Source organism: Ptychodera flava, chromosome 13 (assembly GCF_041260155.1).
Source record: "Ptychodera flava strain L36383 chromosome 13, AS_Pfla_20210202, whole genome shotgun sequence".
In the NCBI taxonomy this organism is placed as follows: domain Eukaryota; kingdom Metazoa; phylum Hemichordata; class Enteropneusta; family Ptychoderidae; genus Ptychodera; species Ptychodera flava.
Window position 1 is genome coordinate 411401 of NC_091940.1, and position 15956 is coordinate 427356.

Below are 15956 nucleotides of genomic sequence, written 5' to 3' on the forward strand. Positions count from 1 at the left end.
TAATTGTGTCACTTACCCTTTGTATCTGGCATACACTATGAGTTTACAAAACTTCCGAAGTCTGTTTTGCTGTCCCATTGCAAGTAAAGGTGTGTCAAAATAAGGATGGTTTTCTCTCAATTCTTCTTCTCTGGCATTCCTGAAAATAAAGTTAAATACACTATAAGTAAAAATATTCAGGTTTGTTAACAATTACATTGCATTAAGTTATCATATTTCTTGGTGTAGTAACAGTCTGTATATGAATGTAGGTATATGAGTTTGATTAAAAATACCGTCAAGGACACTATGTGCTCACATTCGGTTTGAATTGGTTCATTCAAGAAATATTTAAACCAGGAAAAACAAGAATGACAAAAGCAAATAAGGTATCCAACTTAGGTACTGGAGGTCATCTTTAGGAACATGCATATCAACTTCTATAGCAATGGGAGAAGCAGATCCTAAATACATAAGCAAATGTCAACAACAAAAAACAGAGAAGGCTTGATAAAAAGAAAAGGTGGGAGTGGGCAAAAAATGTACAAGGGATCTGGTAAAAAAGTAATGCTACATCATCAATCTTCTAGACCCTACCCCCCTCCTGAATATCAAATGTTCCAACCCTTGGTATTACATAAGACCAAATGACAGGAAGTACATTTACAACCTTGGAGATTTTTTAATTAATGTCATGAGTGTTATCATTCTAATGTAAACAGCACTTAAGGTAGTTACAGATAGTGAAATGCCTTCAACTGTGGGCAGTGATTACAACATCTGGAATTATCCTGGATCCAAATTTCTCATCAGTTCTTGTATGTCTTACATAGAAAAGTTGCAAAAATTGGTCCAAAATGAAAAAAATCACCTCAGCTTTGTTTTCTGGATCAAAGTTTCCGACAAATTGAAACCAAATATGACAAAATTATGTTCACAGCCTTCAAAATTGTCTCACAACATATCCTGGGTTGGTGTAGGTCATGTAAGGTCACAAACTGAGAAAATTACCTAAAAGATACGAATTTTGGGGTTTCCCAACACTTTGAGCAGAAAATTTATCTAATAACATCTTTCGGGACTTTATACCAAATTACAAAGCTATCAAACAAGGGACCTTATACCAAATTACAAAGCTATCAAACAAGTAATTTTGAGATAAAAGTTCTTGACCAAAAATGACAATATTGTCTTAAAAATACAAATTTTTATATTTCAGGACAATTTTCACATATCTAACTATTGTCATCTCTGTACGTCTGTGTATCAAATATGAAAGCTGTCTGTCAAGGGGTTTTAAAAAGGAAACACTGTTTAAGATTTTTTGACCAAAAATGATAGAATTGCTCAAAAATAGTAATTTTCCCAATTTTGTCATAATTTCAACAAATTAGAAGAGTAATACCCTTGCAAAGAGACAACCCAAATTTGAGAGCGATTGGGTTGGCGGTTTCAGAGAAGAAGAATTTTTACTGAAAATGAGAAAAATTACCAAAATATTCAGCAAAAATACAAAATTAAGGATATCTTCACAATATTCATAAAACTGTATAAGGTTCACCTAAGGTACTTGCACACAAATTTTCAAAGCAATCAAAAAAGCGGTTCTTGAGTTATTTATTCTTAACCATTTTCACACTTTGTAAGCTCATTTGCATAATTTTGGCAATGCAGACTTCATTTGAACAAAATCCCATCTATAGCCCAGGATGCATCCACACACCAAATACCAAGCTGAAACGTACAGCGGTTTGTGTGTTTTTGATGTTGACGGACATACTGTACATACATACATACATACACACACACACACATACATACATACATACATACATACATACATACATACATACATACATACATACATACAGACGCCATCGACTTCAGCCTATACGATAAACTCACATTGGTATAACCAAATGTGAGCTAAAAAAACCCAAGAATCTACTTTCAGAGAATACAATAACATAGGGCCAAAGTCCCTGAAGCTACTATAGACATGGATACAAAATTAAGTATTTCCTGACTGTACGAAATTATCTCACTTAAGGTCATCCTAGGGACCTATAAACCAAATATTAAAGCTGTCTGACCAGCGGTTTTGAAAAAACAAGTGACTCAACAGTTGACAGAGCTCTGCTGTGTTATGTAGAGAATAACTTTTTGTGACACATGTTGATGAAGAAAGAAGGTGGATATCTTTGATAGCTCATTTCAGGATGGCCTGACCAAAAATGGGAAAAAAAATTCTGTAAAAATACAGATTTGCATATTCCATCACAATTTTAACAAATCTAAGTTGGGTTATCCCTAGGGACCTGTATACCAAATAACAAAGCTGTCTGACCAGCGGTTATGAAGAAGAAGATTTTTTACCAAAAACGCCCTTTTTGGCGCTAATTTGCATATTTTCAACAATATCAAAAAATTAACAAAATGAGTTTCTCAAAATCATATATTTTATCCACACAACAAATATCAAATCAGTAAGTACTGCAGTTCTCAAGATATTTGAGTGGACGGACGCCTCACAAACGGACATACATACATACATACATATATACTGACAGTGCACGCCGGACAGATACACATCCCAATAGTTTCTATAGACTATATTTGTCTATAGTAGCTAATAAACGAGAGTTAATTACATTCTAATTACACGTTTCGTCATAAAAAAAACAGCATATCTATCAGGTTATAAAGAATCTTAAGCTGCTTATCTTTTGATCAGTATTTTCATCTTATTAACCAAGCACATTTTAACTTTCAAATTAACATTGTAAGTAAGTTCTGTTGAATAAGTTAAGACTGTACGTACTCAGAGAAAGCACACTGAAGAGACAAATGTTTGAAACTTAAGAAGTTCAAGATCATCAAAAGCATCATGTAACACTTTCATTGCACTGTTTACACAGATTGCATAATTGCTATAAATAGCACATGAGGAATCTTACAGCCCAGCTATACCATACAAACCCTATCACTTTGACCACTCTTTTATTTGACCACTCTATTTTTTTCCTCAAAAAGTAATTTTATTTTATCCTTACCAAGTCAACCATAAATGGAACTTAGAACTTTCTCTATCTCTATTTATCTGACCATACTATCATGACAAACTATTTTGAGCAATTTCTTTTAGATAACATACAGGGCACAATAAATGACGGTTCAGAATATGTCAAAGTTGGGATTCAGGAAAGTTGCCTTTACATGTTTTAATCCTCCAAGATGGCAAGCATTGCACTATGAACTGTCAAAAAAAGTTGAACTTTCTGATAATTCTACACTAAAATTATTTTGGCTTTGATGATTTCCTAATAAAATTCAATTATTTAAAATCATATTAATTATTTTTTCTGGGTGAATTGATAGGGTTTACACAGTACAAGAATTACATACAATGTAAGTCAAATTTTGATCAAAAATGACAAAAAAATTCCTTAAAAATACAGATTTGCATATTTCATCACAATTTTAACAAATCTAACTTGGGTTGTCCCTAGGGACCTGTATACCAAATAACAAAGCTGTCTGACCAGCGGTTATGAAGAAGAAGATTTTTTACCAAATACGCCTTTTTTGGCATTAATTTGCCTATTTTCAACAATATCAAAAAATTAAAAAAAATAGTTTCTCAAAATTATATTTTTCATCTACACAACAAATATCAAATCAGTAAGTACTGCGGTTCTCAAGATATTTGAGTGGACGGACGCCTCACAAACGGACATACATACATACATACATACATACAGACTGACGACGGACGCCGGACGGATACCCATCCCAATAGCTTCTATAGACTATAGTCTATAGTAGCTAAAAAACCCTTCGCCAGATGTTTAGGTTCTTTACACAGTGTTCAAAATTAATGGAAAATATCAACCTGTCACCAGGACTGGTAACTTCAACAAGTGACCTAGTGGCCGATATACTCCGCTGTGTAATGTAAATAAAAAACTTTTATTGACACATGAATAGATGAAGAAGGTGGAAATATTTGATAGCTCATTTCAGTGGCATGAAAAACAAGTCATCGTTGATGACACAGTCCTCACTTGTTAATGGGAACTAAAATTGATTACAAGTCTTGGAGGGGATAGAGTCCTGTTCATTAATTAGGTCTGTGATTTAAGATGAGTTCCATTTTGGTGAGAACGTAAAACCTATGTGGGCTACAACGCTTATTATAAAAAGTCATTAAATAAGTCAATTAGTAATTAATCAATAGGATGCTGCCAAACATTTTTGCATTCTATTATGACACTGACATTATCACGTGTACCACATTTTATACACAATACCACAAAGTATCAATGAATTGTATTACAGCACTGTGAGATCAATATCTGTACAAAGTTTCATCAAGTTTGATGAGATGTTTCTGAACATATCACTCTAATTAGGAAAGTTCAGTAAATATCACTATAGGGAAAAATTGTGAGACTAGAGCGAGAAAATGACGCTGTCTCGCAATCAGTGAGAATCTGTTCTTATTGGTGAGAAATGCACTCCTTGTCGAGAATCAAGTGTGAGAACGAATTCTCACCAGTGAGAATGGAAATTTTCACAAAGTACAGTTAGAATTGAAATTCACTGGCGAGAATCATCAAGACTCGCCGTTCATTGGTGAGAATCAGTAAGACTCCCAATTCATTGGCAAGAATCAGAATTTTAATTCTCACTAGACTTGGTGAGAATTTCCAGTCTCAATTGATTCTCGCCAAGGAGTGCATTTCTCACCAATCTCCAGAGGAGATTAAAATTTTCTCACTGACAGCGGTGAGAATAAGAACAGATTCTCACTGATTGCGAGAAAGCGTCATTTTCTTGCTCTAGTCTCGCAATTTTTCCCTATAGTGTATGTAAATTAACAATTACTTAACATGACCCTGCATAGAGTCTTTCTTCAACATTAAAGCAATGAGAGCTCTACATCTGCACCAATTTTCATGAAATTTGATGGACCGTTTCTCGATATATCAGCCTAATTACAAAACTTAATTAAATTTGCAATTCAGCAGTTAATTGACATGATACTACTACATATCTTTGCATGCCACAGCATAACTGGAAAATCAACATCTGTTCCATGTTTCGTCAAATTTGATACAGCATTCTCAACATATCATACAAATTAAGAAAGTTCATCAAATATGCAAATTAGCAATTAATTGACATGATACTGCTTAATATCTTCACACGGTATTACAGTACTGAGAGATCAACATCTGTACCATGTTTCATCAAATTTGATGCAGTGGTTCTGGAGATTATTTCCCATGACACTGCCTAATGTCTTTGTACACTGTTATGAGACAGTTGTACCAAGTTTCATATAATTTACTGCAGTATTTCTGGACATATCACCTTAACCCTTTTCCTGCCCGTCAGTATCACTTCCTCATCAGCCAAGTCAGTAAAAAGTGGTATTGAACCAAAACATGACGTATTTTCACCCACTTGGCTTGGTCTGTTATACCATCTATTGTCACAAAAAATCAAGTTTACAGTATTTATCTTTTCAGTAGCTTTCAAATATACAGTATTATGTTAAAATACACCGTATGGAATATGTTGTGTTTCATTAATGTTAACCATCTTGACCTGGTGGTGAGATATGGACTTGGCAGGAAAAGGGTTAATTCCAAAAAATCAAATATGCATATTAGCAATTAACTGATGCAATACTGACATATCTTATTGTTTGCCATCAGAGATCTGTGCAACAAATATCTTTACAAAGTTTAATGAAATTTAGTGCAATTGCTCTACAAATAGAAAGCTTTTTTAAAAGTCATTGTCAATGACATAGTCCCCGCTTTTTTAATAAAATGGCCCTCACACAGCTATTTTGGATTGGATCACAAACAAATCAACATGCATATGTATGACATAAGGAGTAATCCTTGTACAAAGTTTGAATGAAATCGCTCCTGGCACCTCTTAGATATCTGTGTGAACAGACAGATGCGAGCACGCACGCATGCATGGTCATGACCAAACCTATAAGTCGTCCGGACGATGTCCGTGAGGACTAACAAAACATCATAAGGTACAGCATCAAAGCTCCCTCTGCATCCAGAGAGCAAGTATAAACTGTCAATCCTCGTTTGTTACAATATGAAATCACATCATTTGCTGAGGCTGCAGCAGTGGCAATTTCTCTACCTGTAACAAAACTTTACCGTAAATCACTAAATTCATGTTGTCCGGAAACATGGAGAATATAAAGTTCAAGAATTTTTGAAAATGTACAGGACATGGTCAAAGGTCTGTAATGTTTTGGTACTGCAGGATCAAGTGTTGATTTCTCTATCAGATGTATAAGTAAACCTTAAGTAAATAACAAAGGAACAATACCAAATTCAAAACATATAAAATACATTACACTTATATCATAAATAGCCTTAGAGTTAATGGAATATTTCAAATGTTCAGACATTATACCATCTGCTCAGGGTGCGTAGCCAGATCGCAGCTTCTTTATGTATGCAATGAGCATAGATTCAGACATAACAAAGTCGGAAAAGGAAACATCCATTAGGCTAGTGCATTTATCTTGAACCTTAAAGGCCAGGGACTCAATCTACTTGTTCTACTCTTGTTACAAAATAAGTCAAATTTCGGGAAAGTATCTGTACATTTTCGATATCTGTGCAGCGCAAATGTGTAAACTGACACTGCATCCATCATCCATCCATCCTAAAAGACCATGATCAGTTTGCGACAGTATAAACCACTCCCCCTCTCTCCCTCCCTCCCTCTCCCTCCCTCTCTCTCTCTATCCTCTCTCTCTCTCTCTCTCTCTCTCTCTCTCTCTCTCTCTCTCTCTCTCTCTCTCTCTCTCTCTCTCTCTCTCTCTCTCTCTCTCTCCTCTCTCTCTCTCTCTCTCTCTCTCTCTCTCTCTCTCTCTCTCTCTCTCTCTCTGAGTCATTTTATGTTTTATTTTGCCGACATTTATTTAACGGTTTACGATCACTGTTCAATGTTGATGTCGATTTTGATTTATGAAGTTTACCGGGTAAACCTCGTAACTTGAGACATGTCATGGCTTGAAGCTAGTTATCACCATTGAAAGTCTGTAAACGTTTTTGCTTCCGAATGGACGTATTCAAATGCACAGGTGACTTTATGCATAAAATAATGAATGGCAATATGAATTTCACCATAAAGAAAGTCTATTTATTTACCATTTCACAAAACATCTCATCAAATATGTGCCTTGGCGAACGGGCCATGTTTTTGTACATTTGTTAGAAACTAATGACAATATAGGTTAGGATATTACATATATCTGTCAAATTTAATAGGACAGAGTATTGAAAATGAAATTACTTTCATCGGTCGACTAAGAAGAGAAAAAATGAGTCAGTGAACATGGAATCATAGACTGGAGAATTGAGACTATCTATGGTTTATGATCAATTGGAACAAAAATTTTTTGATTAATTGACTAATACAACCGGCAATGAAATTTTATTCAACTTTAAAAAAAGTCACCGCCTTTCCTTGACATCGAATTCCATGGCAATGGAGCAACACACAAAGTTGTTTAGGTCCTCAAAAATCTTCTAAAACAGCACTACGATAATAATAATACTTTTCACGACAGCAAACAACTAAAAGAACTTGAATCTGTTCTGTTCAGTGAAAGAAACAATCAAAAATAGCAGCGTGTCTTGGTACGACGTCTATGCAAGAACACGCTATGGCTCAAGTGACATACTGACACTGCATCCATCATCCATCCATCCTAAAAGACCATGGGGCATCATGGGCCAGTGGCTAGAGCAGTGGACTCACAATCACAGGATGGTGAGTTCGAGCCCTGGCATGGCGCCATGGTGTTGTGTCCTTGAGCAAGGCACTTTATTCCTCATTGCTTCTCCCCACCCAGGAGTGATGGGTACCTGGTAGGACAGTGGTTGTAATGTATGTGTTTAGCTCTGCTGCGCTTATTGGCTGCACATGTGAGCTGTAGTTTGCTCCCCAGGGAGTTGAGTGGTATTATATTAGGTCCAGTGACCAGGGGTAATAATAATTGTAAAGCGCCTTGAGCACATGTTCTTGTGGACATGTGCGCTATATACCGTAAAAACCCGATCAATTCGACCACCCTATTAATTCGACCACCCTATTTTTTTCACAAAACATAATTTTATTTGGCCCCTTTCAATTCGACCACCGACGGAAACTGGGACTTTTTCAATCCCTATTAATTCGACCGAATTACATACCCTTCAAAAACTTCCTTCAGTCGGTGAATGAACGATATTTCAAGACATCGAAAACCACTGTTACGAATACGATTAACCATGGGTCAGACAAAAAGGCAGAAATGAGAACTACAAAGGGCTTTGTAAACGGCTTTCAGATTGGTTTTCATTGGGTCACATGATTATTTTCGCTGAGTGCGAAACCTCAGTGATTTTAGTGAGCTAGATCTCAGTCGCCGCTTTCTAAATATGCGTGAAGTTTCAGCGTGTGTGAAGTACCAACCCTCTAGTCTCTGGTTTTGTAACTATTTTCTCACCTTAATATCAAAGAAAGTCAGAATAAATTACCTACTTTCTCCCTTTCTCATTGTCTTTTCCGAATTCTTACCATCCCGTGTCGATTGAAATTTACAGACTCTTTCTGTGTGTGAATCAATATCCCTTCCTAATTTGACAGATATTATGTTCTAAACCACATGTTGCTTGTTCCTAAAACACATAGACAGATGTGCCCCGTGCACTAATAGTAGGAGTTTGCGAAATCTTTTGCGAACGCTGAAAAAATTGCTGAGGAAAAATCGATGTTACATGTCGGCAAATACGGCCGCCGCCGCCGCGCCGTGCGTTCTTACCAACTGGGAACAGACTAATATTTTCACACGCAAATGGGGACAGTGTCAAGGAAAGAGACAGACGACGACTTATTTTTTCAAGCTGAAGAAAATGCTCTTTCTGGTTGTTTTAATGACTCAATCGAATGTTTTTGTTCCCAATTAATAAATCATAGACAATCCCAATTCTCGGTTTATGGCAATTTTTGTCGACCGATAAAAGTCTTTTTATCTTCAATATTCCACTCTAATTTCACCTATATAATATCCTAACCTCCTGTGACTTTCCTTCTAAACATTGATTTGCCTTGTGCACCAAAAGAGATGTTGTATTTTATGCCAAACGATGAAAAAATATCTGAAGAAATAACCATGTATCAGTCAGTACGGCAGGCGAAACCCGGACAGCCATACCGATTGGGGACAGAGCAGAGTTGATCGAAATGCAAACGGGGTGTTATTATAAGAAAGGCGGTGACTTATTTTAAAGCTGAATAAATGCTGTCTCTGGTTGTGTAAGTCTGTCAATGGAAATATATATTTTGTTCCCAGTTGATTAATCATTGGGGGATGGCAGTCTCGATCTCTCCTTTATGGTTCGATATTTAGTGACTTGTTCCTTCTCATTTTTGTCAATCGATGAAAGCATTTTCGTCTTCCATATTCAATCTAACATTGACCGATGTTATATCCTGACCTATAGTGTCATTAGTTTTGACAAACGTGCAAAGACGTGGCCCATGCGCTCGGTTGACAAGATATTTTGCAAAACGATGAAGAAATATTTGAACACGTACGGCCATACTGAATGCATGGGGGCCCGGGAGACATCGATGTCAGTCCTTCCGGACTGTTTACATGTAGCTTAGGGGATATCAAAGGAGATGAATCAGTTAGTTGAATAAAACATAACTTTTTGGACATAATTTATGTCTATTTTGTCAATGTCGGACTTTCGATTCGATTGAGAAACCAGAATCACCTACAGAGATGTCTGACGCACAATGCGGAATAGTTTGTTGTGCTACTGTCGGTCTCAGTCGTGGTGTCTCTCCCATAAAATTTCGAAGTTATAGGCCTACACTTGTCGTTTTGATTCACAGGTAGCGGTACACCGATGACCAGATATTGTATGTTCTTACATATATAAAACTAGTCTAAGCAATTTTACGACACTGCACTCTTTGCCATCGTGTCTCCCAGTGAACGTCCTTGAACCTATGGACGTGACCATTGTGTTACTGTGACCATTGTGTTACTGCGCCCATTAGAGTGTAAACGCCTGCTCGTTCCCAGCAGAGTACTTTTTTAAAGTTCTGTACATCCATGTACACTGTGTATTTAAGCCCTAAATCCATTTAATTCAATTATGGAAAGGTATTAGTAAAGAATAAAGGGTCGTTACAGTTGCTAGAATTGCGAGAAAAACGTCCAGTACTTTTACAGTTCTGTGCTTTCCGTCCCCGTTACTCAAATAGAATAGTCCTATTCACAAGAGCTATTGTTTTCAGGGTTCGAAATTTATTTTTTTCTTTGGTGGTCAAGGTTGACCACCAGATTCAAAATTTGGTGGTCAATAGTCAAATGTTGGTGGTCCAAAAAATACATCAGTCACTATCAATATCAGAGTCTAATTCGCGTGGAGGCCGAGGTCCATAGGGCTGGATAGTGGGCCGACGTCTTGTTCTGGCACCATACCACCACATTTGTAGAGCTGGATGAGGGTTGAAATCTCTCAGTGGAGGCCCTGTCAGCTTGATTCTCATGAGCTCATTGATGTTTTGCGTTGTTAAGTTACACCTCCAGTCCGTTTTTATCTTCCCCATGACTGAGAATCCCCTTTCACACTCACTTGTGTGAATTGGGATGAGAAGAATTATCTTGACAAGGGTAAGTATATTTGTTAAGTTATCTGACTGCTGTAGGAGGAGCCTCTGCCAAAAGTAAAGGTAAGTCAGATCGGGTTGATTGATGATTGTGTTCAGTGCAGTTAACTTTAGTTCCCTCCACTCTATTACAGTGTTTCCAACTTCACATCCTTCCCTCTGCAGCAACACCTGGAAGTGTTCTGCTAGATGCTGAACTTCATTATTTCCGTGTGTGTTAAGGGCATCATCTTCATTTACTGGCCAATTTGCTGGATTAAAAATTCTGGCCATGTTCAAGATTTCATTATTTTCGAATGACTGAAATCTTTGTTGTAATTGGTCCATGGAATTTGAAGTAACACTTCTTTGTCACCATTAACAGTTTCATCATAGTCCTGTCTTGGCTGAGTTTGACCCCGTTCAGCAGCTAACTCCATACCTTTGAAAGTCACTTTGATGCCATCCTCATCCACTTCAGCCAGACCATTGAACTCGATTTCTTGAGGGCCAGGGTTCGTCATGAGTTCCCTCAGGCTAGTTAGTGCAACATGGAAACAGGTCTGCACTGTTTCAACAGAAGTGTTGTTCTTCTGGAAAGTCAGTGACAGGCGAGACAATATTCTGTAAATATCCATCATCACATACAGAGATTTCACGAACCGATATGACTTTAACTGTCTCACAAATCCTCTGGCTTTATTTTTGGCATCTGTTGACTGACCTGTCAAACACTATAGGGAAAAAGTGCGTGACTAGAGCGAGAAACTGACGCTTTCTCGCAATCGGTGAGAATCTCTTCTTATTCTCACCGCTGTCGTTGAGAAAATTTTAATCTCCACTGGAAATTGGTGAAAATGCACTCCTTGGCGAGAATCAAGTGTGACATCAAATTCTCACCGGTGAGAATGGAAATTCTCACTAAGTACAGCGAGAATTGAAATTCACTGGCGAGAATCATCAAGACTCGCCGTTCGGAGTCTTTATGATTCTTGCCAATGAACTGCGAGTCTTGATGATTCTCGCCAGTGAATTTCAATTCTCGCTGTACTTAGTGAGAATTTCCATTCTCACCGGTGAGAATTATTCTCTCACTTGATTCTCACCAAGGTGTGCATTTCTCACCAATCTCCAGTGGAGATTAAAATTTTCTCACCGACAGCGGTGAGAATAAGAAGAGATTCTCACCGATTGCGAGAAAGCGTCAGTTTCTCGCTCTAGTCACGCACTTTTTCCCTATAGTGAAAGCTACCTGTTCAAGATGCGTAACCATAGGCACATAATTTTTCGTCACGTTGATTACCGCACGTTCGTGATGTCCAATCCATCTCGTGCCGACCACATTCGAAGGTTTATACACCCTCTGATTCATCGCGTCGCCGGTTATCTGTAAATTTGTCCAATTCAATGGAGAATTTATGTAAAACTTGTACACGTGAATGAAGAAATCCTCTAATCCTCTAAAAAATTGAGATCGCTGTAACGCTGTCTTGATCGCAAGCTCGAGTCTGTGGGCTACACAGTGTATAGACACGAGGTAGGGAACATCATTACGTATGCGAGTTGCAACTCCGCGATTCTCGCCAAAATTAACGGCAGCTCCATCGGCGCCAAAGCCAACAATCCTACTTCTCCACTGTTGTTGATCCAAATCAAGCTCTCGATCGAATGCCCGATCAATAGATTGTAGGATACCCTCACTGGTTGCTCGTTCCAATTGCTGCAGCGACAGATACACGGTGAGGGGAAGACCATTGTCAATCAAACGTAGATACAACACTTCCTGGTCGACTACAGAAACATCGGTCGCAGAATCGATCAAAATCGAAAATAGACGGCTGTTATATACTTTATCTTTCAACTGCTCCTTCAAAATTTCAGCGATATAATGAATGAAAGTTTGAGCTTGCTTATCATTTTTGTACGTTGTACCCAAGTTGACATCATTACACTCCTGAAGTTCACACAATCCAGCAAAATCGGAGAACGGTCGTTCTGCAACTGCGAGGTAATATGCAGTCCGAAACACTTTTTCCAATTTAAGCACCTGGTCTTTTTCTGCGTTTATGAAACATCTTTGCATCGGCGTACTTTGATCGCCTGCTAAACTTTGAACTCGATAGGCTCCGGTCGCTTTCTTATGTGACTCACTTCTCTCGTGTTTTTGTAGGGTGAATATTCGGAAATTCGAGCATCCACGGTGGAATGCATTGTCGGTATCTCGGCTGTACTCACGGCAATACGAGCAAAACATGACACTTTTTCCATCATCATATTGTAGCCATGGTCGACCACTTTTCCATTTATCACAGAACTTTCTCACAACTTTCTGCTTTTTGAAGACGGTACACTCGCTGCTTGAACTTCGCTACTTATTGTCTGGCATTTGTCGATGTCAACATCGCCCTTTGAGCATGAGCTCGCCGATGTTTCTGTCAAAGTCTTTTTCTGACTGGAATCAGCATTGACTAAACGTGTTGCCTCATCAGTTTCCGCAGTTCTTTTTTTGAAGCCAAAGTTGAAGAGGGTACTGGTCATATTTGCATTTAAATGCCTAGCGGGAGAGTTGACCTGGAAATCGCTGCACAAAGCAAATACCTCAAACTGTTTTCAGTGCATTGGGTCGAGTGCCGTGCCTCGTGTTGGCCAGTCGGAGTCTCATGCATATGTATTTCTCTGTTTCAAGACCTCCTTCCTCAATGTACGCCGCCACCAAGATCATTGCATAATGAATATGTATCAGTCGGTTTCGAGATGCCCGTTTGACGTCGCTTCGCGACGTCACAGACGGTTATTGAATATTTAAATCTCTGCTGGCGCTAGCGCTATATGTTGGTAAAGGGTTTCGGCAGCGTACATGCGTAGCCGTCAGAAACTTGGTGGTCATGATTGACCACCAAAAATTGAAACTGGTGGTCAAAATGAGAAAAGCGGTGGTCATTTGACGCATGACCACCGGGTATTTCGAACCCTGGTTTTAAATCACGCCAGGATGTGCTGTTGATTTTCATTCTTTCGTGCAATTTCATTCGTTTGAAGCAATTATCCTTTCATTTGACTGCTCTGTGGGACTCTTGTGGATATGTATTTTGGATAAAAAGGAACTCTACAATGAAAGACATAAACTTCGACGGTGATAGGTATATGATATCGGTTCGATGTCCGAAGATATATAGATTACAAGTTATTTTAGAAGTTCTCAAAACCAGTAAAAATAATTCTGCACGCCACTTATTGATGGTGTCTTAAAAATTGTGAACGTCCTTGAATCCGTGACCGCGACCATTGTTTTTGAAGTGTTCGACGGTCGATGATCGGTAGATTAATGAAGACATGTTACTGAACTATCGTGTGATTGTTAGCATGGTTAGGTAATAGACGGTGTAGTCTGTTGAGGCGATACGGCGAAAGTCCACGGCCCAAGAGAGCATGAGATGTACATCGCATGCTTTCTTACAACGAACGAGCCGTCGGTTTCCATAGCTACTGCGTGAAATCCGGCCTCACCGATGTCCCTGTCCTGATTCGGAGAACAACTTTCAAGCTGCATGTTGAGGTTCAGATGTCCGATTTTTTTCATATTCAAAAGGCTTATTGATTTACAGAGAACGCCCGTCTTGTTTTTAGGGATGGCAATAGAAAATTCAAAGCCAAATAGCCAGTGGGAAAAAATTTGACGACTCGCTCTCACCAACGGTTGCAATGAAAAAAAAAAATCGAAGTCTCTGAAGTCGGTATCATTGTTCCGCAATGTTTATTGTTGGTTGTATGGCCAGTTGAAAGTCACAGACTTTCTTCACGGTAAAATTCATATAATTGCCATACCACGAAGTTCCCTGTGCATTTCAATATGTCTATTTGGAAGCAAAAGCGTCATGGACATTCGATCGATGGTGATGAACTTTCTCCAGGCCGTGACATGGCACCAATTACAAACTTTACCAGTTTTCGATACGAAAGATGTAATATATTATCAGCGTTGTTCACAATATGTTTTGAGTCTGATATCGAATATAACAGGAAAAAGCTAACGATTAGAGCGACGATAGAGACCATGCCTGATACGGAAAATTGACATCAACTACTTGCATTGAGCAGTGACCTGAAACTTAATAAGATATCTTATAAGATATCTTATAAGATATCTTATAATAAGAGTAGAACAAATCCAAAAGTGTTGGTTGAAGTAAATCTTCAGATGTTGGTTTTCCAAAGTTAGACAATACTTACAGAAATATGGTCGTCATTAGACTTGGTTCAAGTCGGTGAATTTAAAAAAAAATAAAATCATTTATAATAGTTTCTCTTGTGTCTCTCCTATTTCGTACAAACCTATCCGGAATTTGGCAGCTCACGCCAGGTTTTCCCAGCGATTCACTGCGTCACGTTTGAGTCTGCGCAGTAGTGAGTTAGTTTCTGCCGGATTCATTTCTGTGATTCCGGGTGAAACTCCACTGTATAGCGTTCACTCCACTCATTGCGTTCACCCTACTCATCGCGTCCACTCATGCGCGCGTTTCACATGAATGCAGAATACAAATCATTGCGTTCACTCCACTCAAACATTCACAAATCACAGACTTGAACCAAGTCTAGGTCGTCATAGTCTTCTCTTAAAAACTATTATCTTCAACACCACGTTTCTTATGATCGGTGATGTCATTTTTTATTATTTTTACAAACTTTCAATGCATCAAACGCCATTAGACTATTAGACTATCTCATCTGCCTGTCAGGGAGTTACAATATATTTCCATGGGCTGGCACACGATGTCAACTTACGCGTCGTCCGTCGAGCGGGCCGGTGGCAGTGTCGCAGATCGCTCCGTCTGTAATCGCGGCCACTTTGATTTTGATGTGACACCCACGTGCGTTTTAGGTTTTCTTTGTTACCTAATTTGTCGACCTCACAAAATTTCACAGTCCATGCTTTGAAACAGTCTCCACATGGCAAATAAGTCTCGCATAAATTTCATCCTCGTCGTTCCGATTAATTCGACCACTAAATTATTTCGGCAGTTTTAATTTCCTATTAATTCGACGGTTTTAAAATCGTAATTTGTTTTTTCTGGTCGAATTGATCGGGTTTTTACGGTAAGAACCCTATATTATTATTATTATTATTATTATTATTATTATACTACGGGAGGGCACAGGCGCTCAAGCTGGGTAGTCTGCGAAATAGATCGCTTTTCGGCTCAATCTGTTGTTCCTGTTGTCGATATGGCCACCACCGTGACTGCAACCTAAATGAGTACTCTGCCACAGGATTACCA

At 38.4% G+C, this 15956-nt stretch overlaps 1 protein-coding gene across 2 annotated transcripts in view; it reads right to left on the reverse strand.

The window, feature by feature from the left end:
- Positions 1 to 15956, reverse strand: part of LOC139148629 (sodium leak channel NALCN-like) — a 548532-nt gene that overhangs the window by 297889 nt on the left and 234687 nt on the right. For both annotated transcript variants that reach the window (XM_070720114.1, XM_070720115.1), the window contains exon 19: positions 17 to 139. In XM_070720114.1, the coding sequence (XP_070576215.1) occupies positions 17 to 139 (123 nt within the window). The remainder of the gene's footprint in view (positions 1 to 16; positions 140 to 15956) is intronic.